The sequence below is a fragment of the Gymnogyps californianus genome, chromosome 3 (genome assembly GCF_018139145.2).
Source record: "Gymnogyps californianus isolate 813 chromosome 3, ASM1813914v2, whole genome shotgun sequence".
Lineage (NCBI taxonomy): Eukaryota > Metazoa > Chordata > Aves > Accipitriformes > Cathartidae > Gymnogyps > Gymnogyps californianus.
The window spans coordinates 125,330,278-125,357,056 of record NC_059473.1 but is presented as its reverse complement, the minus strand read 5'-3'; the positions used below and the strand labels follow the sequence as shown (position 1 = coordinate 125,357,056).

The following is a 26,779-nucleotide window of genomic DNA, read 5'->3' as shown; positions in this document are numbered from 1 at the left end:
CCAGACCAGAGGGAGTCTAAAGTAATCCCTCTTGAAGTGCTTGCAGTGCAGACATTCAGCCTATAGAAGACATAACCTATAAGGACAGTGAACAAGATAGTAAAGTTTTGCCGTCTCCTTTTGCCCTATAGGCTATATAATTGGTTTTTTTTTTCCTTTTATGGGTTCTTCAATGTACAGCTATTTTAAAATTAAGAATAGAAAAAGTGTCAGTAGCAGTGGTCTTGCTTTCAGATATTCTGTTCAGTGTCTGATTATCAAAACCAATTTGCTGCTAAAGAATACATAGGATTTTAGCAAACAGAAGTAAGAACTTTTTATAACTATACCATATAAATTTTAAATACTTGCAAATAAGAAACAAGTTCATTTAGTAGTTTTGTTTTGCAGATTTTTAGAAAAAAGCAATATTCTTTGTTCAAATTGACAATCTTTATTTTAAATTCATTCAACTAGTTTTACTGAAAAATATGACTGAATTTCTGTGAAAAAATTATCAATAACAGCATTTTGTACCCCATTTTTCACTGTCACCTTTATTCTCTTAATTTTGATTTGACGGGGTAAAAAACTAAGTGATTCTAACAGTCACCAGAAATGCATTTTATAGCAGTTCATTGTTCTATCAGCAAATTTTCTTATCTTTTTAAATTTTCATTTCCTGTGTAATTAATCTGTCCTCTACTAAAACAAATAAATAAAATTTAAGAAAATTCTCTCTTTAGGTGTATGCACCACATTGTAGCTGCTGTATGTACTACTTTCTGTAGGCGCTAGAAGAGACACGATTTCCTGTGGTCCAGGCAGGATTTTCTGCCTTCCAGGCAGAAGTTTCTAGAATTTATGGAAAATTTTATTTTGGTTAACAACTGCAGGATTGGCCGGCCCATAGTGATAAATTGGCTTCTTGCTGTATAAGATTGACATGTTTTAATACAACTGTTAAAAGAGCGTGGATCACACTGAGAAGGTAAAGCATTATATTTTGTAAAGCAGAAATTCACAGTGGATAATAAACCAAACATCATCTCCTAGTTCAATGCTAACAAAGTCATTAAAGTTATTTGAAATATAAAGAAGAAGGTCAAAAAATCGTAGCCACATGTTAGTGCCATTGTATACCTGATATATTTTACAGTCTCTTCCAAACAGTGGGAAAATCACCCTGAAAAACTGAAAAGTGTTCATGAAACCATGAGTTGCAGGAGGCAAATGTGTAGCGATGGGCTGCTCACCATCTCTCCGAGCAGAACTACAAGGGGCTCTCAAAAGAAGCCAGTGGGAGCCAAGTTCAGATAAAAGCAGTTGGTTCTTCATGCACAGTGTAGTAGATATATCACGTATGCTTTTTCAGTCCTTCCCTGGGCATCTGCTTATGGTCATGGCCAGAGAGGCTGAAGGTCTGAACTAGTACATTCTTATGTTCTCAAAAAGTAAAAAAAAAAATTGTGTTCAACAGTGTCATTAATTAGAAAGATCGATTCAGTTGAAATATTCAGAAAAAAAAAGATAAGGGATGACTTCGTAGTAGTCTTTGTCTGTACAGAAAGATCTTTAAATAAATAAACTCAGGTAATAAATAAAATGTCTGTTATCTTTGCTTTTCTTCTTTGCTTGTTTTAACAGTGAAAGGTCTTAACCTCTTGATGAAGTTACCTTGACTTCTGGTGGATTTTCTGCCCGTTGTGTTCTTTGAGTCAAGAGCTGTTACTTTTCTAAGTACAAAATATGGGCCTGCTTCAGTGAAATTATCTCATCTGTGTTAGGCAGGAAGTCAAATAAAATTATCATAATGGACCCTTCTTAAATATCTGTTGATCTGTGATTATTTCCATTCTTTTCATCCTCGTTACTTTGAAAGTAAAAAAGTAAAAGTTAAGTAGATCCCCAAAGCGTGGGTTCTCAGTGTGTTAGTGTTGAACCCTGTGTTTGTTTATGTAACATATTACTATTTTAGGAAGAAGCTGGCAATTTTATTAGCGATAACTATATCATAATAAAAATTCCCAGGCTAGTTTGGAGAACCAGATGCTCAAAAGACCTACTACTTTTTCATGTAATACTTTGCATATTCACTAGGGCCTAGGCTTTAGCTAGCAGAAATTGTTTTAGCTCCAGAATCAATAAGCTCTGAAACGTGCATCAGCTGAAGGTCTGCCACCTATTTCTTTACATTATATTTAGACATTTACTGGATTTAGGACCTTTTTTTTCAGTGGGTAAAGAGAGGTGAGTCCTTTTTTATTGCAGAAGTGGGGCAGGAGGGAATAGTTTTGGCATTGCTTGAATTTTATAATTTAAGTCACCCAGGGCTGGACTAGCTAGAGATGAAGGCCACATGTCACGTAGCAGCACTGTAGCTGCTGGGTGGCTGGGTATTCACAGGTGAGGTGCTCTCAAGCCAGCCCTTTGAAGTTGTTCCACTTTGCCAGAAATAATTAAATGCTTACTGGATACAGCAAGTTAAAAAGAATGAGTTCACTTCTATAATCCGTCGGCTTGGGCACTCACCTGGGAGATGATTAAGAAGGTGAAAATCTAAACACTATTAGGAAGAAGAAAATTGAAAAGGAGCACTGAGGTGTCACTCAGATGTCTTTTTCTATTGCTCTTTACAGGAACATTTTTGCCAGAGCTTGAATCCCCACTGAAAGAGCTCACTGTAGCTAATCCTCTGAGAGTGGCTATGTTTTCTAAGTGGGAAATGGATATAGGATAAACAGACAATCTGCTGCTGGAACACAGCCCTCTCTGCCACGGTGAAATAAAGTCTTATCATCTGCAGCGAGGTTCTTCAATGGCTAAGCTCCTTCTAAAGCTGAAGGAGAACTGAGCACCATAACTGGAAATCCGATAATGGCACCTATAAATAAAGGATTTCTATTTGCACAGTTAGCAGCAAATGAAATTATATTTAGTGATTCAATAAATTATTTAAAAAACCATGGTTCAAACGTTGAGCTTTTTTTGGGAAAAGGCTTCTAGAAATGTTCATACTTGTTAAAACTTTTGGAACTTAAAGCGAAGCATGCTTTTGCTGTGGAATATTAAGGATCAGCTAATTAAAAGCAATAGGTGAACTGAGGACACCATGACTCTCTGACTTAATATAAATGGACCTTTCATGAGAAATTCTGAAGGAGGCACTAAGGTGAAGAGCTGAATATCACTGAAAGAATAGCATCTATCACTGTTCATTTTAAATCGTTTCAGCTGTTCAGTGTTAGCCTGTTAAATTTCTTGTTAAAAGACATGCAGCTTTTTCGAGAACAAGTGGGTTTATTGTTTCTCTTTGATTACTGCCTCTCCATTTTAAGAAATTTTACAAAAAAGATTTGATTAGAAATATTTCAATGATTTTTTTACAATGCAGAGGAGTGGTTAGCTGGTTTGATGCCTGCTCTGTTCTTTTGGCACTGTAGTGTACCAAATGTATGAAACCCAAACTGAAACGTGATTATTCTGTTTTCATAGTCAAACTTAAGCCTAATGCAAAAAGAGAAATAAGAAGATCAACAGGGAGAACCCAATTTAAGCTCCCTTTTGGCACTTTGGCTGCAGCTAAGTCATATTCGGCACCACTGAGCTGGTTGTTTCCACATGCTACTTAGGGGAACCTCGTGGCATCTTTTGATTCCTTCTTGCGGGGCATGTTGCACCTGTGGAGAGATCGCTCTTTTTCTTTTCCTGTCCCTGGATGCCATTTTCTCTCTATGCTTCTAGGAAATTTTGTTGTTAATCTGTCCCACATGGAGCCTTTTACCTGTCTGTTTGCTCATGTGTACCCAGTTGATGATTGGTATAGTTTCCACTAAAATTGTTGGGAAGTAGGAGTGCTCATCACAAATGACTAAGATTGTTCTTAGTAGAAATAGCCACACCGTATTCTGCAAGAAAATCCACTAGATTGTGGAAAGGCTTTGAGGAAAATTAGAGGTGAATCTGATAGGACCAGCAGCATTACCTCCTTACTTTTCCTCTGAGGATGAATATTGATTTTAAATATGCTCTAGGTTCTAACACTCTGTTAGCCACACATCTGAGGATTTTTTTCTCGAGGTCAGGCTATAGTTCTCAGAGTAGCACCATTATTTCCTTATTCAGAGGAAAAGAAGAAAGCTGATTCTTTGAACTTCTGGATTAGTCAGAGCAGACAGTGTTGACAAAATGTAATTGCTGCTTCAATTGAGAGGAAAGGTAATGCCTCTCTTGTTTTGAAGTTCTTTAAGAAACTCTCTTGTGATCTAAAGCTAGTCATCTTAGACAAGCAATTTGCTCCTGAGTGATAAGAACCTTTCATAAGCTTCACATTGGCTTACAAAAAAAAAAAAAAAAAAAGAATTAAAGTCAGAAGCCACTCCTTAATCTCTTTAGTCCATTTGCTCTCATTCTTTATCTAAAGCAACAACAAAAGTCCCAACCTGGGCTTCAGCTAAGGCAAAACCCATCATTTTCACTGATAGTCCATATTAAACCATGAAATCTGGAATAAATTCCATCTCTGACCTAAGCTGGCCATCAGTTCATGCCATAATATAGAAAGACCATTTCACTTTATTACTAAGCCAATTATATCTGACTTGTATTTTTATTCTCCTAAATGTATGATCCCTTTCTGCTAACCTACCATCAGAATTTGACTTCAGATAATGAGTTGCTTCTATGGACTTCAATGGGTGTAGTGCATGTGAAAGAGGAATTGGGCCATCGTTTGCCTGGAGAGTACTCTGGTGGACAGGATGATGTGGCTTTAGCTACAGGTTACATGAAACTTGTATATTTTTGTCTTTTAATCTTAGTGATCATATCTTTGTTGTATTGTGAAGCACACTAGATAGGAACTAATTTGATTTTATCAAAATTTTTATTACAGATATCCCAGATGTGTCCCCTTTTACTCCTCTACATTCTAGACTAAATTTAATCCCAGTCTTTTAAATCCCTTTTAATAGCTAGCCCACTCCTCTGTGCCTCATTTAGGTTTTCTTCATTTCAGGTGCCCCATTAGCTGATATAATGCCGTCATACTTTTCCCTGTTAGGTCTCTTTAATATATCCTAGCATCCTTTTTATTTCTTTCTACTTTTTTTTTTTTAATTCAAATTTCTCTTGGTACTGAACTGGTGTTTCTAATGAACACTCCCCAGTTACTCATAGACTCTGATTTTTCTTGTTTGGTGACAGCTAATTCAGAACCCATCACTGGCCTAGATTCAGCTGGTTGTTGCACTGCATGAAATTCAACAATTCTGTTAAAGTCAGTTGAGTAAATCTGAAGTTTATGCTGGTATAAACCTGGCCTAGTGTGATCAAGGAGCTTATTACGTCCCCACCAAAAAGCAGATCTGGCTGTCCAGTTTACTTTTTTTTAGTATTTACTTATTATGATTTAACTGAAGAATAGGATGAGTTTTTTTCCCCATTCATGCATCTATTATGACAACAAATATGGCTACATTTATAAATTGTAAATTATGTAATATATAATATTTATAAAATATAAAATATAAAATGCTTGTGTAGCACTCAGTGCAATGGACTTTCACCCTGAGATGTCTGAGCACTCATCAATCTAACTATTAGTTACAATTGAAGTGAATTATGTGGCCAGATCCTTCACATTTCGTGAAGCTGGATCTTTCAATAATATTGTAAGTGATTAGACACATAAGGAATGAAAAAATCGTGCCCATAATGTAACTGAAAAATGGGAATAATATGTTTTAATGTTCTGTAACACCTGCTAATCTTCCTTGAACTTCATCTACTGTCATAAAGCTCAGTCAGGCTCTCTTTGACTCTTTTTGAAGCCCGTTGACATCAATGGTTTGGATGATGTGAAATAGTTTGAAATTATTTGTGTGATCTTGTGTAAACATGCCTTTGAAATTTGCTTTTATAATCAATTATTTTGTCCATATCTTACCTCATGGAAATGAAGCCCAGTTTTATACTGTCAAGACAACTTAGACATATAAGTTTTCGTATTTTAATGTTGTATTTAGAATATTTAAAAATATTTTACTCGTTGTTGGTTACAAATATTTAAGAACTATTCATTTTTTCTCCTGAAAGCTGACAGACTACTGCAATAACATCCCTGTCTTACCTTATTGTCTCTCTGGTTAGTTTATTTCATGATGGCCTTGTCCAAACTAGCAGACATCTTAAGGTTGGCATGTACATAAAATATTGTATAAAAAGGCTTAAGTATAAATGATGGTAAATCAAAACACCTTTAGGAAAAAAAAAAGGAAAACAAAGGATTGTGCTTTGAATCTCAGATATAAAAACCTAGATATGCACTAGCTAATTCTCACTAGTAACATCTGATTTTATTTTGTGTTTTAAGGTAAAACTGGCCACACAGAGGCTGTACGAGTAGTATATCAGCCAGAAAACATCAGCTTTGAGAAACTGCTCAAGGTCTTCTGGGAGAATCATGACCCGACACAAGGTAGAGTGATGAGTGAGCCAGTATTTAATTATCTTACTAATTACAGCTGGGATAATTAGTGTTTGAGCTGCATGGAAGAGATGAACCTTGAAATCACACTGGAGCTCAAGAATATGATTGCAGACATTTATTGACAGAGAAAGAGAGGAAGAGAGAGAATGAGAGTACAGAAACTCACAATACCCCTCCTGCTTTACAGCTGTCTGTGCTGGGAAAATTCCCACAGAGAGGCACAGTAGACAATAGCATTTTTTTTCCAACTTTGATTATGACAATTTCTTCTGTAATGCTATCTTTTGTCTCTTAAATTGAAGCATATTTCTTCGCAGCTTCAGAGCTGGTCATTTTATTTGTGCCAAGGACCTTTATCCTTCATAAAAATTTTTGTTTGTTTTTTATATTTTCCAATGGCAGTGAATATCTTTTATGATTAGAAAAAGGGAACAAAAAGAGGTAAGAGATAGTGTGTAGAGGCACCAGCAGAGCATTCTAGCTATTTGCCTTATTTGAACCTTTTGATTTACTTTATCTTTCTTGGAAGAGGCTTTGTGATGACATTACACACATCTGTGCAAACATAAATGGGAAACTGTGTTGAGAAAGCATTTTACATGTTTATATAGTTTCAATAAATATCATTTCTACCATTTCCCAGAAATACTACCCACAGTAACTCATTTCAATATTTTAACAGCTATCATAATTTTGCCACTTGTTACTACATCTGGGAACACAAAAATGCAGATGATACCTTCAGAATGTGATACCATCCTGGGAAACGGTAACTCTGAGAAGGATCCAGGGGCTACTTGTGGATGAGTGTCTTCCAGTGAGCCCAGAGCACAATGCAAAGACAAAAAATGGCTGTTGCGACTCCTGCCTACGTGAAAAGGGAAGCCTTAGTCAGGAGTATGAAACCTATTTTCTGTATGCAGAGTCAGTAAAATCTCAGAACATTTTGTGCTGTTTCTGTGTTGGAATACCAGGAATTATACAGAGATATTGCTGGGGATTCGAAGGAGGGACAGAAAAAGGATATAGAGCCTAGAAAACTGGCCTGGTGCTGTGAATAAACACATTCAACTAGTTGAAGAGACCTAACGCTATCATCAAGTAATCTTTACGGGTGCTTATGTGAGGAGCAGATACCTCATAGTGAGGTAGACAACCCAACCGCTGGTAAGTCATGACAAGTTCCAGTAGCTGGAAGCTGAAGTTTGAAAAGTTCCACCTTGGAATAAAATAGTTTCACAGCTCTCAGTATAATTAAATGTTGGAGTCTTTTTCCATCACCATCCTTTCGAGTCTTTAAGATGAGATAATTTATCATTTTAAAAGAGGCGCTTGATTCAAGTCATCAGAAGAAATTCTATGTCTGTGTGTCAAGTGTGGTGGCCCATACTGTTGATTTATGAGCCTCCCTTTTCAACTCCTTCCTTTATAGTTGTGTTCAGAATAATTTGTCTGCACCATCCTTGAAATACTTGCATCTCTGCATTAAGATAATGTCCATCTTCAAATCATGCTTCACGGCCTTTGTGGTTTGCTCGTAGGGGTCAGGAGGAAGGTTTTCTCTCTGTCCTACCGGTGGTTGTTTTTAGGTCTTTTTTTTGTTCTTTTTCTTTGGTTTGTCAGAGATTGGCCATCACCAGAGACTGGCTTCTTAGTAATGGGCTGGTTGTTTTGATATAGCAGAGAATCCTATTTCAGGATGATTGGTTCCTGTGTCTTGCTCACATGTTGGGATTCATCCTGATTGCCAGAGCTGGAAATGAATGGGCAGGACTACAGGATTCTTCACCTTCCAGAGCAGTATGAGGAATGGATTTCTGCTGAAATAATCTGGGCAACTACCATCTAATCAGTCGTCTGCCATGTCTGTAGTCTTGACTTTGACAGCGTATGGTTGGGCTCTGCCTGTGGCACACATACAATAGGTCAGTCTCTAAAGGACTTCAGTGCTTTAGGCTGACTGAAGTTCATATACTGGACACAATGGTATGTGAATGAAGTGTAGTAGTTGTGATAACAGGTCAGATCAGATGAATTTGTGATTCCTTCTGGCTTTAAAACAAAGTAAAATGATGACATTATGTCTTTATATTCACCTTGCATTCTCACATAACTGAGGTTCAAAATAGTTCCGGTCTGTGCTTTCAGAAGAAGGTTGGATGCTGGCAGATGTATGATTCACTCTTTGATTTCTGGCAACTGAGGAAACATCACCTAATTAGCCCGGGCACAGAGCCACGCTAATGTGACTGTATTCCTTCTGGGATGTGAGCTAATATCTCTGCATGACACTGAGCTGTGTAGATACCCAAGTATTCACAACTGTCTGAGGCATCTATGTGGCATGGCAGTGCTTGGTGTAAACATACCTAAGCCTTTATCTAAGCTTGGCTCAGTAGAGTTTCCAAATGGTTCTTCTGTAATAATTTGCCAAAAGTGAGAGCATCACTTTATCCACAGAGAAGATGGCAGTCTCTTCTGAAGACTTTGCATAACCCAAACTTGGACAAGTTGCTTTACCTATGTATTTTTATGGTTGCTTAATGCTAATCTCTGTTCAAGAACTTGGCAAAGCTCATCACATCTCTAGCACCTTTCTTGATTTGAGGAAAACCTAAACCACAAGGTCCCAGTTTCAAGTTTCTTTGTTTTGTAAGATAGGGATGGTATGCTTATATACCCTTTCAAGTTTGAGCAGTTAGCAGTAGAAGATCTTTAAGGTGGAATTGTTTCTTTGCCTTGATTTGTATCTACTCCCTGCTTTCAGCTTGCTATGGGAAATGTGGTTTTACGTAAAGATACTGAAAGTGAGAGTTATGTCTCTGACCTATGATATTTTTCTCCTTTCCTGAGGTTCAGCTGTGTGCACACAGTAAGTCTTATTTAGCCAGCCTTATGGGAATGCAGGACTCAGTCTGTCAAAGAGAAGTTTTTTACTAAGCAGATATATTAGGAAGATTTCTTATTCATGAAATTCAGCGCACTCTTTGGATGAATCCAGTGTCTGATATAGCCACTGAATGCTGGACTTCTTGAGTATAGTGCTCACTCAAAAGTATAAAAGCTTTGTCTGTGGCACTGTCTTATCTTTTCTCCAGAAGTTGGGTTAATGCCATTTAAGCCCTCCTACCCCCAGCAGAGATAATGGACTTGTCTAATTGTTCTAATGTCATTAAACATCAAATACGTACATTCTGTTGCAGTTAAAGACCTTTCAAATATCAATCTAGATGGTACCAAGTTGCTAAAGAGGACTGGCAGTCCTATCATTCATTATTGTATGAGTGTTTTAATATTCAAAAGTTCCTGCTTTCCAAACAGTTGGACCTCCTGCCTTCAAGATGAGACTGACATCTCACTGGGATTCCAGTTTTCTCTGGGAGGCAGCCTGGCTCTTGTTTCGTGAAGCTCTTGAGTCTGAGTATTATACAGAAGTCTATTGAAAAGCAAGAACCTTTGATCAAGTCAAACAGTCTATGAGTTGAAAGAGATTCTCCCAGCTGAGCATCTCCTAAGTGTGGGGCACTGATAAAGTCCTCCTTGACTATTAATTTAGGCTCTATTTTATAATTCATTACATTTGGGATACTGAAAAAGCAACAAACACACCCCTGACTTCTGCCAAGTGACATATGGTTGTCATCTCTGTTCAGCCTCTAATGCACAGATCAGCATTCCTTCTCTCCTAGGAATGATCTTAACTATGAGAGCATTGCTCTGTATAGCTCTATAAGTGCTTGAGGTGGTTGCTTCTTTGTCATTGATACAGAAAAAGAGAAGGAATGTGATATGCTGAAAATACTGCAAAAGAATCTTACGGCTATTCACTTTGTACATAATTTTTTTTTTCTAAAGTTTATAGAGGTGTAGGGCAGATTCTATATTGCCTTGTTTTTGCACTAAAGGGGCCATCCTCAGAGCCTTCTTGATTTTTAAGATATAAGCCTGACCATCTCCTTAAAATTGCACCCTAACGATGGTTCTGCTGGCACCTCCATGCTGTCTGTCTAGAGGGATGTGGACTTTCAGGCCATAAGTTTGTCTGCGTTGTGCCTCAGCCTGTAGTTTCACGATTGCAGTAAGCTAATCTTTGACTTAACTGTCAGGGAAAAGGGCAATTTTCTTCTCTCTCCCTGACCTGTCTGCAGGATACAACCTCTTTCTTTGTGTTGACACTGGCAATCACAAAGTTCTCTGATCAAGCTGAAAATTAACCCTGCATGAATTGAAGTGAAATGTGATTTTCAGCCAGAACTTAAGTTGCCAAGAGGATGACTGCTGGTGCGACCACCCTACTGGCATTAGCACTGTCCTATAGTGTGTGAGCCAATTGCGAAACCCGGCTGTGCTTGTGTTCAGGGAAGAAGACATCATATTTTATCTGATCAGAAAGTTTGGCCACTCTTTGTGGAGTGTTAGAAACTATTTCTCCAAACCTTTGGAAAAATCTAGCTGATACCAGAGGACTCTGTTTGTCATGGTGCAAATGTGATTCCTGTAAAGCATATTGCAGTTCATAATTATCCTGACCCTGTGTGGGGTTGAAGTCCTACATGTGTCAGAGATTTCAGCCCAGTCCAAGGCAACTTTAAAGAAAGGCTCCTTGTTGCTTTCAATGGCTGTACAGAAGACAAGCAGAAGACAAAACAAATATTATTTATTTCTCTTTAAAACATGTTTGGGGCAAATGAAAAATCCACTTGCCTCCTTTAGCTCTTTTCTCTCTTGAATATGATCCAAAACAGATGCTTGTTTTGGTAGTTCTGCTCCCCATGTTTGTCAAGAGTACCTAATCCTTCCCAGCCCACAAGAAATGACGTAGGCACAACTACAGTTCTCTGGGGTGAGCCCCTGTTGTACACAAATCCCATCCTTTTTCATTGCTGCTTCTGCCTTTCTGTTTGGATTTTTGAATTAGCGGAAGGAGCTGAGAGGAAGCCAGGACTCCATAGTTTTGGCCGCCCTCTGACAATAGGGTGAAGGACAAAACACCCATGGCCACCGCTGCCCAGGAGCTTCTGGAAATTTTCTTCTAGCCTTATTGATTCTTTGAGTGTGACTATACAAAGAACCAAAGTTACTGGTAAGTAATCTCATTCCTCCTTTCTGTCCTGAAGAAGTCCTTATCTTGCCTGTATTTGTACAGGAAATGTAAGCAGAACTGATATTTTTCCAGCAGTTGAGGACCATCTGTACTACAACAAACTCATCACCTGCCAGATTCATTCAGAACATCTCTTAGTCCATATGTCTTGTGTACCCACGATAAAGAAGAGATGTATGAGCTGTTTCTTCTCCCTGTGACCTTCCAAACAGTTTGGCATTTAGCCTTAGTGCTGATACATGAGTTCTCCAGATTAATATCTGTTTTTCATTGTGCTGACCCATTTTAGTTGCAGAGGGTATATTTATTTCTCACCAGTTTTGAAGGACTGTACTTTTTTTAGACATTGCATAAGGAATCTATCATCTGCAAATAATTAAAATTAGACACTAGAAATGACATTGTATTGCTAATGAGCAGATGTGTCTACTTATACCAGTGGAAGAACAGCTGTACACATAAAAAACGCTACAGCGACCCTAAACCAGCATTATGTATTCTGCTACAGGCCTGTAACTTCATTTAGAGATTAAAGGGAAAAAAGTAATCTCTCCATGTAAAATATAACCATTTTTGATTTTTTTTCTTTACATTTCTGTAACTCTCTTCCCTTTATGATTCGAATGAAATTTGCAAGTCTCAGATTAAAGCACAGAGCACCTTTGTCTTGTATTTTAAATGTTATTAAGAGTCCTGATGGTTTCAGCATTATTACAAGGTGTAACAAAACCCAGTAGAAATACAAAATCTATTGTCACCAGACATATTAAATATATTCAAAATAGAATTACCAACCCCTTAGGGAGCCATTCTTGGTCCAATACTCTTCAATATTTTCATTAATGACTTGGAGGATATAGTGGAGAGGATGCTAATTAAATCTGTGGTAAAGACATTGCTAGGAGGCTCTTGGAGGAAACGAATAAAACGCAGCTCTGTGTTGATAAATTAAAAAAGCCATGGAAATCGATATGCTGAGACACAATAAAGATAAATGTACATTGGTTCCTGCAGGACTGAACACTCAACAACATAAATACGCACTAAGTTGTTTGATAGGAGACAGTGTCTTCTATTGCCTTCAGTTTCTTCTAATTCCTGCTCTTTCCAATGAAATATCAATGATGGGATGTAGTTGACTGATGTCTACCCATCCCACCGGCAACCAATTTAGGGGTCCCTTGCCCATAATCACCTCATAAATACCTGTGGTTTATACTTTTTGCAAAGTAGCAAAGATAGTCTTTGCCAGTGATGCTTAACAAGTATTGCACTTTGAGAATGCAACTTTGTTTCTTTCATGAACTGAAATGCCTAATGTTATGTTGTTCCCATTCTTTGTCCTTTCTCTAGAACTAAATATGCATTAAAAATAAATATGTATTATTAGACTGCTTTGCGTCCCTAGGAATTTTAGCTGTCGACCTAATTTGCATATTAGACTCTTTTCATCCATATAAATTAGAATAGACTTTTTCTGACCTATATTTCCAGTTTAGGAGATGTTGTTTTTCCATATCACAGTGAGAAGCTGAGATTTGACTCTGCATCTTTTGTAATGAAGGGGATTATTAGCCAGTGCAGTGGTTGCTGAGATGGCTGAATAGTTTGCATTATGAAGTGAGTGGTGCTGAATCAATTCTGGCTCAAGGGCAAAAGTCCTTCTGGGCTCTGATTTCTTCTTACCTTTAAACTACTTTAGCCTATTTATTTTATATCTGACAATGATGTGTTAACCAGTTCTCCCGAACTACTAAAACCTAACTTTATCTTTCAGTATTGCTACAGTCAGTAATAAAATGGTTCCTCGAACATGAGAAAAGCCATGGCATCAGTCTTTTGTGCCATTGAAGATGACACCGTGGCTCTTATGCTTTGGGAAACATGAACCCACCACTCACCTGAAAGGAGGGTAGATTTAGACTAGATATAAGGAAGAAATTTTTACCATGAGGGCGGTGAGGCACTGGCACAGGCTGCCCAGAGAGGTGGGAGATGCCCCGTCCCTGGAAACATTCCAGGTCAGGTTGGACGGGGCTCTGAGCAACCTGATCGAGTTGAAGATGTCCCTGCTCATGGCAGGGGGGTTGGACTAGATGACCTTTGGAGGTCCCTTCCAACCCAAGCCGTTCTATGATTCTATGATTCCTTTTGTTCATAATGCCTGTATCTGCTAAGAACAACTTTGGAAAATGTTTTTATTCTATTACAGTCTTCCTCAGGATCATTTCTGGGTTATTTTGTAATTATAGCATAGCTGTTTTTGTAATTGAGGAGAAGGAGAGGAAGAGGAAGGGATGAGGGAGGGAATCTTCCATTTTAATTCAAGCTTGTTCATTTGTAACTTCTGAAGGAAAATCTGGACTTTTCAATGCTTAGTACTTCTCAATGCTTAGGACTGTCTTCAGTAGCCCTCAAATATCCATGAAGTCAATGGGTATGTGGTCTGAATGACAGCATCTAGATTTTCATGTATGTTTATAGAATTAGAAAAGAACAACCTTAGACGGTCTTTTTCTGCAGAATTTTTTGATGGACTATTCCTAATCTTTATACAAGGAAAGCAATAGACAAAGTCAAAACAAAGTAATACCAAACATTCTTTTCTTCTTCAAATAACCCACTAGTGAATTTACTGTACTTGGGCCTAGAAATCTGAGGCACTGAAGCATGGCATCATTAATCATAGTTTATGGTGATTATTAGTAGGCTTTTAATCTTTGTTTTCATGTATAATTAGGTACAAGAGGTCAAAGCTGACTCTCTTCTAAACAACAATATTTTCAGTGAATGACTGTTTTTCTCTGCCTGCAATTTTCTCTCGCATATTTATAAGAGCATACTTGTCTGTGTTTTGAAAGCAGTGTCCCCTGAGTTTATCTGCTGATAAAAGCAAATGACAACACTGTTATTTTTATTATCACTAATTATTTTTATTGCTATTGCAATAACACCTGGTGGATCATAGTAGGTTTAGATTCATAGTGCTAGCACATGCCTAAATTTAGGCAAGACACTAGTGAGCAATAGATAAATGAAGAGAAAGGAGAAGGCACATAAAGAAAACAATAGCAAATCTGTGTGATTCCCTAGCTGAGCTCTATGTAGTACCTGATCTGAATTGCTGTATTTCTTAATTATATTTTCTCACATGATCAGTAGTTGTCCAGCTTTTTGTAAGCATCACAACACAGCTAGCCCACAAAGAAAAGAGGCAATGAGGGCCCAATTCAGATGCTCAAACAGAAATGTCTTTTGCCATGTCAGCTCCTCTTGCACGTTCTGCCTGTTTTCCAGTTGTGCTTTAGAAAATGTGGGGCTCCCTTATGCCCTGTGTCATGTCCTCCAGTCTCTTCCAGACATCTCTGCTCTATGCATTTATTTGGTTTTGAAGACTATCAAGATCTTCAGTCAGATTTGTCTGACCAGCATAGACACGTCAGGTGGGATAAAGACTGAGATAAAGCCACCTAAATTTAGATGTTTCCATAGGTATGGAGGGTCTAAGCTCCCGTGATTGTCAGTAGAGATCTAGTCAACACGGTCGACTCGCCCCAGATTAGGCACCTATGTTTGGTCAGCTTTTGGTTGCCTAAACCTGGAAGCTTAGTTCCAGCTGCACTGCTAAATATTGTTAAAAGATTTCACTCCCATCCCAAGTTCATCTAGCCCCGAGACAGATTTTTAAGAGAAGGCACCTCTGAAAGGGCCTAATGTCTGTTTATGACAGAAAAAGTCTAAAAACTTGTCTAAAACTAATCATTTAACTTTTGATTAAAGTTAAGTAAAAAAAAGTCCCCTACAATAACTTTAATATCATTAAGGATGACTTATGTATATATTCACCATTCTATTTGCCTGTTCTATGCACTACTGGTAAAGATGTATTTTCAATTAATAATTAGAAATGGATTAAAATTCCTGTCTGCCAGTGACATTTAATACTTAAGCTTTGTGACGCTCATCAAAAACTAACCTATGTTTTTTTGTGGGCTCAAGTAGATCATGCACTTCCTTCAAAGGTCAAAAAGCATTCAAAAATGCATTTAAGCAATGTTATATCTGAATGAATTAATAAATAACGAAGCGTATAGGGAACTCTTCTTTCAAACCAAGTCTTCATTCAGACTTTCTAGTTTTGTAAAATATTTGAACTATCTTGAGAAGCAATGATGTGATGCATTTTATAACTATTGACTAATAATGCTAATAAAAAGCAAAGAGAATTGGTCAGAGATAGAGCCTAGGCTAGTATACTACCACCCCTTCTTGAGGACAGCCTGCCATTTCCACTAACGGACGGAAGGGAGACCTGACAACTCTTCATGGCCCAAATCTGATAATGTTGGAGGCCTGCATAAAGTCCCTGATATACCATATGGGAATGTCTCGGTGAACAACTAAAGGGAAAGCAAAAGTTATTGACATACATTAAATACATGTGATATTTGTGCTTCTTCTTTACTGGAAAAAAAACCCTAGCATATGGACAAGCACAAGATAAAAGTTGGAAGCAGAAAAAAATGGTGGGCATTTTGCTGGATTGAACTTAAAACCTACCACTGCAGAGTTACGCATTCTGAAAGCTGCCCCTTTATTTCATATTGGATATAAAGCAGGCTGCCAAAGCTGTAGAGACCAATGCCCAGGAAATGGGTTTGGTGAATGCAGAGGGGCAGGAGAGATTTGTTCCAGATGGGAGAAGAAGGAGGTAAAGAATCTCCTGAGAGCGTTTTCTCTTGTCGGCTTCTAGTTCTTGGATGACTTTTCCCAGCAGATGCTAGAGTGGGCCATACTAATTTAGTATGGTCTGATGATGGTATGTGACTCACAGAATCACAGAATGGTTTGGGTTGGGACAGACCTTCAAAGATTATCTAGTCCAACCCCTCTGCCCTGGGCAGGAACATCTTTCACTACATCACATTGCTCAAAGCCCTGTCCAAACTGACCTTGAACACTTCCAGGGATGGGGCATCCACAACTTCTCTGGGCAACTGGTTCCAGTGTCTCACCACCCTCTTGTAAAGAATTGCTTCCTTATGTCTAGTCTAGAATAGAGTAGAATAGAATAAAATATTCAGTTGGAAGGGACCTACAATGATCATCTAGTCCAACTGCCTGACTGCTTCAGGGCTGACCAAAAGTTAAAGCATATTATTAAGGGCATTGTCCAATGTGATTGTATTGTGATGGGTTTTGGTATTGCAATGCTGTTAAACCTTTTGGACAGGTTGTCATTAGGGTCTACAGATAGTGATGGACCACTCTTTTATCTCTGTCACTGTACTAACTGCACTCCTCCCCAGTGAGCTGGGATGGGAAATTGCGTAAGAGATGAGGAAGCTGTAGAAGGCCTGGCAGGGAAATTTGTTTCATTACAGGGCGGTGCTGAGACTATTTCCTTTTAGCCCAATCCCATGGGACCACTCTTCTTGGCTGTTTCTCCCCTTGTCTCACAAATCCATTTGCATGCCTTCTGCATCTCAGTTCTTCTCTGGTATTTTGCTGGAAGAGAGGAGAAAGGCCTTCCTCCTCACTTCTGCACAGAAAGGCAGTGCAGGTATCACTGCTCCAGCTGTGGGGAGAAGGCAGAGGTGTCACGTAGCTGGGTGGCATAGGTCAGAGTCAAGCCTGGCCACACTGAGAAAGGGACATTACTGCTGTGGCAGGTCCCACAAAATCAAAGATTTAAAAAGCTGCTCTTTTTCACTCGTACTTTGGCTTTGTTGTAGCAGCATGTTGGCCATCGGTGGTGGGAACAGACAAGATTTCTTGTTGCACCAAATTGGTGGCAACAACTCATCCCATTCCCACAAAATGTCACTGCTAAAAGAGTGATGGAGTGTGTTCTGCTGTGTCTCCATCAGCGTTTCTGGGTATGTTATGGCATTAATGAAGAATCTGTTGTCTGAAAAACTTCTCTCTGCTTAAAGAACTATTGTTATTTCATACAGGGAGTGTTGTATTGACCATCATCAAGCTCATTTACACTAGCACTGGCAATCTTAAGGAAGTAAGTATTTTGTAATGTCTTTGTCCTTGGAGATATTCAAAACTGGACTGGACAAGTCCCTGGACAACCTGCTCTAGCTGACGTTACTTTGAGCAGGAGTGTTGGACTAGAGACCTCCACAAGTCCCTTCCAACCTCAGCAAATCTGTGATTCTGTTTTAGCTTCAAAGCTACACCAGAAAACCTGTAATCTGGTGGTTTGATGAAGATTAAAGACCAGGGATTTTTGCAGCTGACATAAATTAGTAAAAACATTGCTGTAGGCAAGATATTCTAAGTATATGTGCAAGTCAGAATTTAGAGGGAAAGCTAGTATTTGCTGTCTTGATCCCAAAGCAAATGGGGAAGACCAAAACTATAGTTTCCTCCTTGACACTGAAAACCATGTACATTGAAAGCTTTGTAAACCTTTTGGTCTATTGACAGTATAAAAGTTTTCTTTAGCATGTACAAGCTCATTAACGTATTGTAACCTTCTGAAGAAACTCTTTTATATTTCATTCATCCTTCCTGCTCCCCAGCACCTTGAAAATCATCAAGAACTCTCAATCCACAGCACTGTAACTAACTTCTTTTCTATTAACATTTTTCTCCTTTAATCATGTGCTATAAAGAGTTTTACTTTCCCTTGGCAACTTTTAAGCTATATAGATGTAATCATTACAGTGAGTGATGACATCAAGCCAGGGTGACATGGTGCAATTGATTTTTACTAAATAATTATATGATGAGCTGGAAGAAGGAGTTTTATTAGTCTTAACTCAGCAAGGATTGATTGGGGAAAAGAAAATGACCAATCAGTATATCAGGTTTCTGCGGGTGTAAGAAAATAAGTGACAGCTGCAGAAAAGTCTATAAATCACAGAAAAAAATTATGATAAAAATAAGAGCTATGAACTGCCCTTTAAAATTTCACTGGGTGGCACAGAAGAGTCTAACAGACCTTAGTCATTTATCTCCATTATGCTTGGGATCCTCTGAGAATAGCAAGGTTGACGAATGATGCCATTACTTTTTTTTATTAAAATGGAAAGAGGATAAGGAGTGTTGTGTAAGTGTTACTTTCAAGTCATTAGAGGGTTGAGTCTTCAAAAGAAATCCCTGATTTAGCCGATAAAATAAATAAAGTATATTTTGCTTTAGCCTTCTGTAGGTAATATATTCAAAAATCACTGTTTTGAAACAAATTTGCTTGTTTGCCATTAATTCTCAATTTCTAAAGCAAAAAAGAAGGAAGTATAGTACTGGGAAATATGTGTTCTTATTAATGCTGTGGATATTCCTGTTTCTTATTGACCTCAAGGTACTCTGGAGTTAGACAGGAAGGACAATGACCTACCTAAGATGCATCTCAACAGAAACTAACTCAAACTGTAGCGTAACTGCAGTGTAACTGCTTGAAAGGGGCAACTCTTGGCCCCAGCCAAGAAGACACTGTAGTTTTGACAAGGCACAGAAACTATGAAGGAAAAAGCGCTGACCGGCTGAATAGAAGCAGGGATGATTTCATATAGTCTAGTCATTCAAATCAAAGGAGAGCTACTTTGATGCCAAAGAATATGGGGGAGACCAAAACTAAGTCATTCCTACCCAGGTGCATCAGAAGATATCAAAGTGTTGGTGAGAGGGCTTTTTAGAGCCATTTCTTTGACTGTTATCTGCATTTTGGCAAATAATAGTTTTTCCAGTGGCAGTGTGTTTGTATTGCATGGCAATCTCAACCTGGGAATCGTTCCTTTTGCAGGATCTGGGAGAGCATCACAGCTCCCTGTTCTTTCCATCTGCCATCCTGTGGCCACAAATTTCTGTTTCATATAAGTCAGAGCAAGCGCTCAGCTCTTGAGGGCGTTTTTTTGATTAACCGGTGTTCTGGTCTCTGCTGGCACAGTGGGGAAATTTTATGTTCTTCAGAGTGGTCCAGGCTGAGAACCACTGAGGTGCTTTGGTCAGCCAAAGTGGAATTCCTAAATATGATCCATGCCCAAGATCTAAACACATTTAGAGTTCCAGATGCCCTCATCCTCACTGGTTCTCCAGAGACAAGAGCTTACGAGGACTGGCCAGTACTCACACAGGCTTTGGGCTTATACTCTTTGGCACCATGCAGCCATATCCAAAACCACATATTTTTGTCTCTTGCCAGAGAGGTGCAAATTCTATGCTTTTCTATCATCAGTTCTAAAATCAGCCTCTCTATCTAAACATCTCTTTGACAAGAGATTTTACGGCCATTCTGAGCATAGCAGCTGATTTTCTTTGTCTCAGGCATCAACAGCAAGTGCCAGCCTTATGACTCCAGGGTATATTTGTTCCTGTTACTGTTGGATGTGTTCCTGATCACCCGGTCAGGGAGACAGATATTTGCCTTTTTGCCAGTTACTGTCTTGCACCATTGACATTAGTAAAGTACAGCCAGGTGAAATGAGGTGATCTTGCAAACCCTGGGCTGGCCAAGGGGGTTCTAGTGTCTAGAACACATCTAGAATCCTGGAGGACCTGATGTGAAGCTCAAGAACTTACCTCTGCTCTGAACCTTCTTACACCAGATACAAATCGGGTAAATCACCTAGGCTTTGGCTTCCTCTGCGTCATGGCAGGGACATTGGGTAGCCCTTGAAACTCTGCCTGGTTGTCTCTAGTTATAGAGGTTCTGTTCAACACTGGGAACGAGTCCTCTGGGTGTGCTTTGTGACAAAGCGGACCAGGTCTGATGCTACATGTAAGATGATGTTCTGCTTTCAGGCCTCTGGAAGCTTTTCCTCAAACTACCTGTTGGAGAGAAATGGGCTTGAGATCACTCAAAGTGTATCTGCTGGTTATTACAGCTGTAGAGAGGGCTTTTTCTGTGTTGTTTCATTCTGTGCGAAGTTTCTGGAAGAGTTGGTGAAGGTCTTTATTCCTGTCAGAGACCTCATTCCTCAGTGTTAATGTATTTTGTTAACAACTTTAAGAAGGAACCTGGTTATCGTCTCAGCCTAGAATGAAAAAGAGGTTCAGGCCCTGACAGATTTCCCCATACATTATATCCTTGAGGAAAAGAGTTATCTCCTGGAGCTACCCTAAATTCTATCCCTAAATTGGCAGGGTTTGCACAGAGAGTGACTTTCAGACATCTCACGGAAGAACAGTTGTAGGCAATCAACATTTCCTTGCCTAGAAGATCCAGCTGCTCTGAAGACGTGCAGCTGATGTTCTGTAGGAATTATTCCTTCTTCCACTAGTGACAATTTAGACAACCCTGATTCACTGGTTTGATTTGGAATTAAAGCAAGATCATATGCATCTCTTAAAAATGGAGTTTGGCACAGGTGAAAAAAAAAATGTCTTATTCTGATAAAATTCTTTGTAGAGAATTTTTACGGGAAATCTGAACATGAAATGCATCCATTAGTGACAATAAATGTTGCTTTAATCCATCCAATCCATAATGTCAAGAGCTTTATTCATTTTTCTGTGAAAATATAACAGATAGTGGTCATTCAAAGTAATTCCAAATCTCAATGTTTTTGTAATGTCTGATTACAATTTGCAATAGGTACTGGTTTTGAAGGATGTTTAACAAATGTGTTTAAGTCCTATTTAAGTACCTGGGAGCTTGTATGCAAAGTGAATGACATGAAGCCTGTGGAGATTATTTGTGGTTTTATTCATATTATAAACTTAGAACAAATTTCTTGACTTCAGTGGAAGCATTTTGGTGCACTGAAGATCAGAGGTTGGCTTGTTGTCTCAGCAGAAGACTTTTTTGGAGTCTAATGTGCATCCAGTGTAGCTAGAATCAATGGCAGCAATGTTGACAGTCCCTTGTAAGAATGGCTTTTGATTTAGCAGTACACAATATCTTCCAATATGTTTTAGCATCTTTATTAAATTAATTATTTATATTTTCTCTTTCTCATCTGAAGCCTAATGTGTATGACTGGTGTTATGCTAACAGAGAGAGACAGAATGTCATGACAGACAAAATAAGAAAGACATTTCAGAAAAGGAAGGAAAGTTAAGTGCAGATGACATTGTGGAATTTTTAGATACCCAAGCAGAGATCATTTTTTATTTAGTAGACTTTTTTTCAGAGAAAGATAAGATTGTTAAACTCAATCATCCTACCACAGTTGTTTAGTAAATTGAATATCTTGCCTTATTTGCTACTCATTGAGTTAGTGAATCTCAACAAGTAAGACTTGCCAGAGGATTTTAGAAAATCAGTGATGGACCCTTGAGAGGTAAGCTTGTGCATGTGACGTACATTACAAATAACAACAGCAACAGTGGCAATTGATGATGTCTATACACATGAAATTTATTTTATTTTATTATCTTGTAGTCTTCGTGGCTTAGATAATGTATTAGCTACTTATTGCAGGAGATTTAGGTACAAATTAATTTAAGTAACAAGTAAAAATAAATGACATTTTAGCTTAGATGACTGATCACATTAAAGCTACACTTTGGGGTACTACTTACATTACCTGTTCAATCTTCTTCATAGCTAGCGGATGGTTTAACACTGCAAGCCAACACTTGAGTTCTAGGAGGGACTGTTATTATCACACAGTCTGACCTCCTCCTTAACTTCATAATTTCATCACTGACCTTGTACAGCTCTTTGAGCTTTGGTATATCTTTGGGGAAAATGTATACCCTTGATGTGAAGCCCTGAGGAAAGGGATGTGGCTTTAGGTCCATTGTTCCAGTGAGAAATGCTCTTCATTATTTGAACGTTACCGTATTTCCCGTCTGGATTTTGTATACTTTGGCTTTCAATTGCTCTACCTGGTTAAGCAACTTCGGCAAGACTAAAGAGCCTTATTTCTCAGCTTACTTCTCTCTCTCTATATTTGTAAATCAGAGTCAGTTCTCTTAACCTTTTTTTCATTAAATTAATTAAGCTGACCGCTTCCCTATTACTATGTAATGATGGCATTTGCATATATTAAATAATCTTGTTTATCTTCTCACTCGGAGCACTGTGCACATGAGCTCATGCTAAACTCATACTCTTGAAGTGCGTGCTAGAAACTGGCATACTGTATAGTGATCCTCCATTTATAGAGATTTTTGTAATCTTCTCCCTAGTCGGTTGTTAAGTAGTTTGTTAAGCAATAAATAGATTTGTAGAATGCTAATGCTTAAGCTCAAACATCAATCAGCATTAACATATCCTGGCAAAACTAATGCTTTACTGGCCTGTATTCATTTTATGCCTAACTATTCAGTAGCACTGGCTTTACAAGAGCTCCCTACCACCCTAAAAAAACTTGCAAAGAAATGAGCAAAATATTCTCTGCCTTGCAGACCACACTATTAAGTATTGATGAAGAATGTAGTGGTTGTTCTTATGTGTAATAATGTGACATTTTAACAGTTAAAAAGTAACCCAAATCATCAGAAAACTCCATAACATTTTTTGGAATCACATTCACTGATGTATACTGTTGGTCACTGAATGGACTTTTTGTCCAAATGCATCTTTGAAAAAATTTCTGCATTTTTTAGTTCATAAATATTTCAGCCAGATTTCATTTGTTTATTGTACTGGCCTTTAAACTATTTTTCTGTTTCCTTGGATAGTACAAAAGGGATAAAAGTTATCATGTTTTAATGAGTAGTATTATGTTGATAGCATCTTTTTCCCCCCAGTATCACAGGCTCTGTCTTTACCCTCTGCCCTTTGCTAGGGGGGTATTGGGACCTAGAGTTTTTTTCTCCATTTCATCTCCATAGTCCTAAGAGTTGATGGTAATCTTCAAAGGGGCTTCGGTAGTCTAGTGGCAGTCAAAAGACAAATCCTGATGATTTCCAGTTTGTCTTGGGTTGCAGTCACTCCAGCTTTTCCACTCACCCAAGTTCACGTAAAACACCAGACAAACTCAAAGTTAATACATTTTATTACAGCAAAGCAAAAAAGTCTGTTCTGGAATGCAAAATTGGGAACAAGGTTACAAAAGACAGAAGCTGCAAAACTACAACTGCAGTTGCAAAACTGCAGCTCCAGATCATTCTTAATGCTAAAGCTCCTCTCTAAGGCCGTTTGTTTGACTTTATGGAATGATCCACAGCAAAGCTGGCTTGCACTATTGCTGCCTGAGGGAATGGGAACGGATAGCGATGAGAGGCAGCAATGCCTTTGGCCAGCGTGGCTGCCCAGGACTGCATAATGCCAAATCGTATTTGGCCTAGTCACCTAAGGGGATAGTAATCTTCCCTCTGCTTTGGTCCGTTATTTTATAGTTTTGTAGGTAGAATCCATCTCGTATTTTGGAAATTCATGACATGAGCAACTTCATACAAGCAGGCTTTTGAAGGGATTACATATATCAGCAGTAAAGGGGCTGATCCTTGTATCAAAATTGCTCATTTATGGTATAATTTTGAGGAGTTACTGAGTATGTATAACTAGGGTTTTGTTTTCATAATGTTAGATATGGACAGTATTACATATATATCTTTGTTTTCTGCTTCTCCCAAATCCAAAAAAATGGTGAACGGGTTGCTGTTCCAAAACATTACTCACTCTATAACAGTACCAGCACAGCCAGACTTGACTCCAACCAGACTCCAAACCTTCTCCTTCGCATATTTATCTATCGGAGTCCTCTTTGGAGCTCAGATTTAAGAGCTTATAAGAGTCATTCCTTCTCTGCATATCGAGTGGTGGTGATGGTAGGAACTGATAACTTCAGAGTTAATTCAGCAATACGTGCATACTAGTCTTCTAGCAAGATCATTGCTTTGTGAGTAGAGGAGAATAGCTAGTTATCTCCAAGGGTATTTTGAACCTTTCTCCCGTTGAGATGTACTCCTCCAGCACAAGAAAATTTTTAAGTGCTTGGTAAAATGAACTTTTTTTTTGTAGCCATTTGCATGGTTCAAAATAAATATTTTAAGAGTACCTTGATTACAGTAACTGCAGCTTGATTATTTAAGGTTTTACATCTGTATTTGACTACTGTGTGATGTACCAAAATGTAAAATACTCACATTTCATTTGCATGTCATTTAAAAGAAGATATCAGAGTTGAATCTCTTCAGGACTATTTAACCAAACAAAGACTTGGATTTCCTAAAAATACCTACTGAGTATACACATAAGAGACCATGCTAATCCAGGTGTATCGAACATCCTAAATTTAGGTCTGTTGAACTTATGCCTGCAGCCCAGTCAGGTAGGGAGGGTGATCCTCACGGTGTGCTGTGTTTTCTCTCTCCCCAGGAATGCGACAAGGTAATGACTTTGGCACACAGTATCGCTCGGCCATCTACACGTTTTCTCCGGAACAGCTGGAAGCTGCCTTGAGATCTAAGGAAGAATATCAAAAGGTAACGTTGGGCAGGGCGTGGAATTGCTTCACGTATGAGCGGAGGTCAAAGACATCACCAATTAGCACAAAATCACTTCTTGTGCTGTGCGTTGTCTCCACGTTGCTATTGGAGCTCATCATTCCAATCCTGAACTAGCATCACATTTGCTTTAAATTCCAACTTGTGTGAAAAATTTTTTTTGTAAGTCATTTTATAACTATACAGAAAGAAAAATAGTTACTTATGCAGAGATAGTTTTAATCTCTTCTAGAGATTTTTTTTATGTGGGTGCACGAGAGATGAAGTCTGTGATCTTAAAGCTATTCAAGCGTATCTGGGCCCCATACTCTGGAGGGTGTAGCCAAAATCTCAGACCTAGGAGTTCTTGAACACTGGGGGCAAGTCCTGATCAATATTTGAGCTTGGTAACTCAGGATCACGCACCTGCTGCTTATAAGATGCTTCTATCAAGCCATTCCATAAATGTCTTTGATTAAATGTGACAGCCCGTGACTTAGTAAGACTATTTGTTTTGACACTAGAATTTGTGTGAGAGAAGATCAACTGTTTCCCTTTCTATACACAGTCCTGTTTTTCAATGAGGATAGATTCTGTCTCTTCCCTGCCACATAAGCTATTTAACTAAAGGCAGAGATATTAGTGTCCTATAGTGTTGCTGCATTGTAATTGCTCTCTGATCTGCCTAGTGGTCTTGTCAATGCAAGATCCAGATTCTACAGCAGAGATATATAAATTCTTATAGCTTATATGAAATAAACTACTCACCTAGGACAGCAGGGCAGTAGACAGAGTAGCTATCAAGTAGTGCTAAAAGAATATTAGCTTTCATGCATTCACTTATACTATGGCTTCACTAAAGTGTTATGTTGAAGAACCAGGGTTTTTGGTGACTATCTAATGTTAAAGGTAAAGAACTGTGTTTTGAAGAGTGAGGGTGTATCAGTCAGAGGCATGTAGCAAGGTCCGAAAAGGAGGTGCACGTGCTGAATTCTTGTGTGGCAATTGGGTTTTCATAAACGTGTGTATGACATTGGTGGGCTGAGCTGTGTGTGCACTTGTAGGGCTGGTTTGTACATGCAGTTGATGATATTTTGCATGCAAAGAGATGCTCTGAACTGCAAGTAACTAATTTGCAAGTCGTTCCTAGCAGTGTGATAACTGTGCATGTAAATTAAGTGTTCAATGACATATATTTTCTCATGAGTAGCTGAACACATGGGGATAAGTCAGTCTTGCAGGTGTTTATCTTTGTTAACAGAGTAGTTTCTGAAGGTTCGGTATTCATATTTATCATGCAGAACTTCTTTCTACTCACTGTTTACCTTAGATCCATTGCTTTTCCAAATTGGTTTTGATCCTTTTTGTTAGTGTCTGCTGACCAATATCACACTGTAAATCTTACAGCTTTCAGTTTGCTTTCCCAACTCTATTATTCTCTGCTGTTTTTTGTCATTAAATTAATACTGACTTGAAAGCAAAATTACGATGTAGGAGATTGTAATATGATATTATAGAAATTTCCATCATCAAATATGTCGTGGTTTAACCCCAGCTGGCAATGAAGCACCACACAGCCGCTTGCTTGCTTCCCCCCCGGTGGGATGGAGGAGAATTGGAAGAGTAAAAGTGAGAAAACTCATGGGTTGAGATAAGAACAGTTTAATAATTTACATATTATAATAATAATAATAGTAATAGTAATAATAGTAACAATAATAGTAATGAAAAGGAAAATAACAAAAAGAGAAAGAAATAAAACCCAAGAAAAACAAGCGATGCAAATGAAAAACAATTGCTCACCACCAACCGACCGATGCCCAGCCTGTTCCCGAGCAGCAGACCCCTGGCCAGCTTTCCCCCACCTTTAT

At 38.4% G+C, this 26,779-nt stretch overlaps 1 protein-coding gene across 1 annotated transcript in view; it reads left to right on the top strand.

The window, feature by feature from the left end:
• MSRA (methionine sulfoxide reductase A) overlaps positions 1-26,779 on the top strand; it is a 300,168-nt gene that overhangs the window by 177,426 nt on the left and 95,963 nt on the right. Inside the window, exons 4-5 of the mRNA XM_050893801.1 lie at positions 6,353-6,457; positions 24,802-24,908. Coding sequence (XP_050749758.1) covers positions 6,353-6,457; positions 24,802-24,908 — 212 coding nt within the window. The remainder of the gene's footprint in view (positions 1-6,352; positions 6,458-24,801; positions 24,909-26,779) is intronic.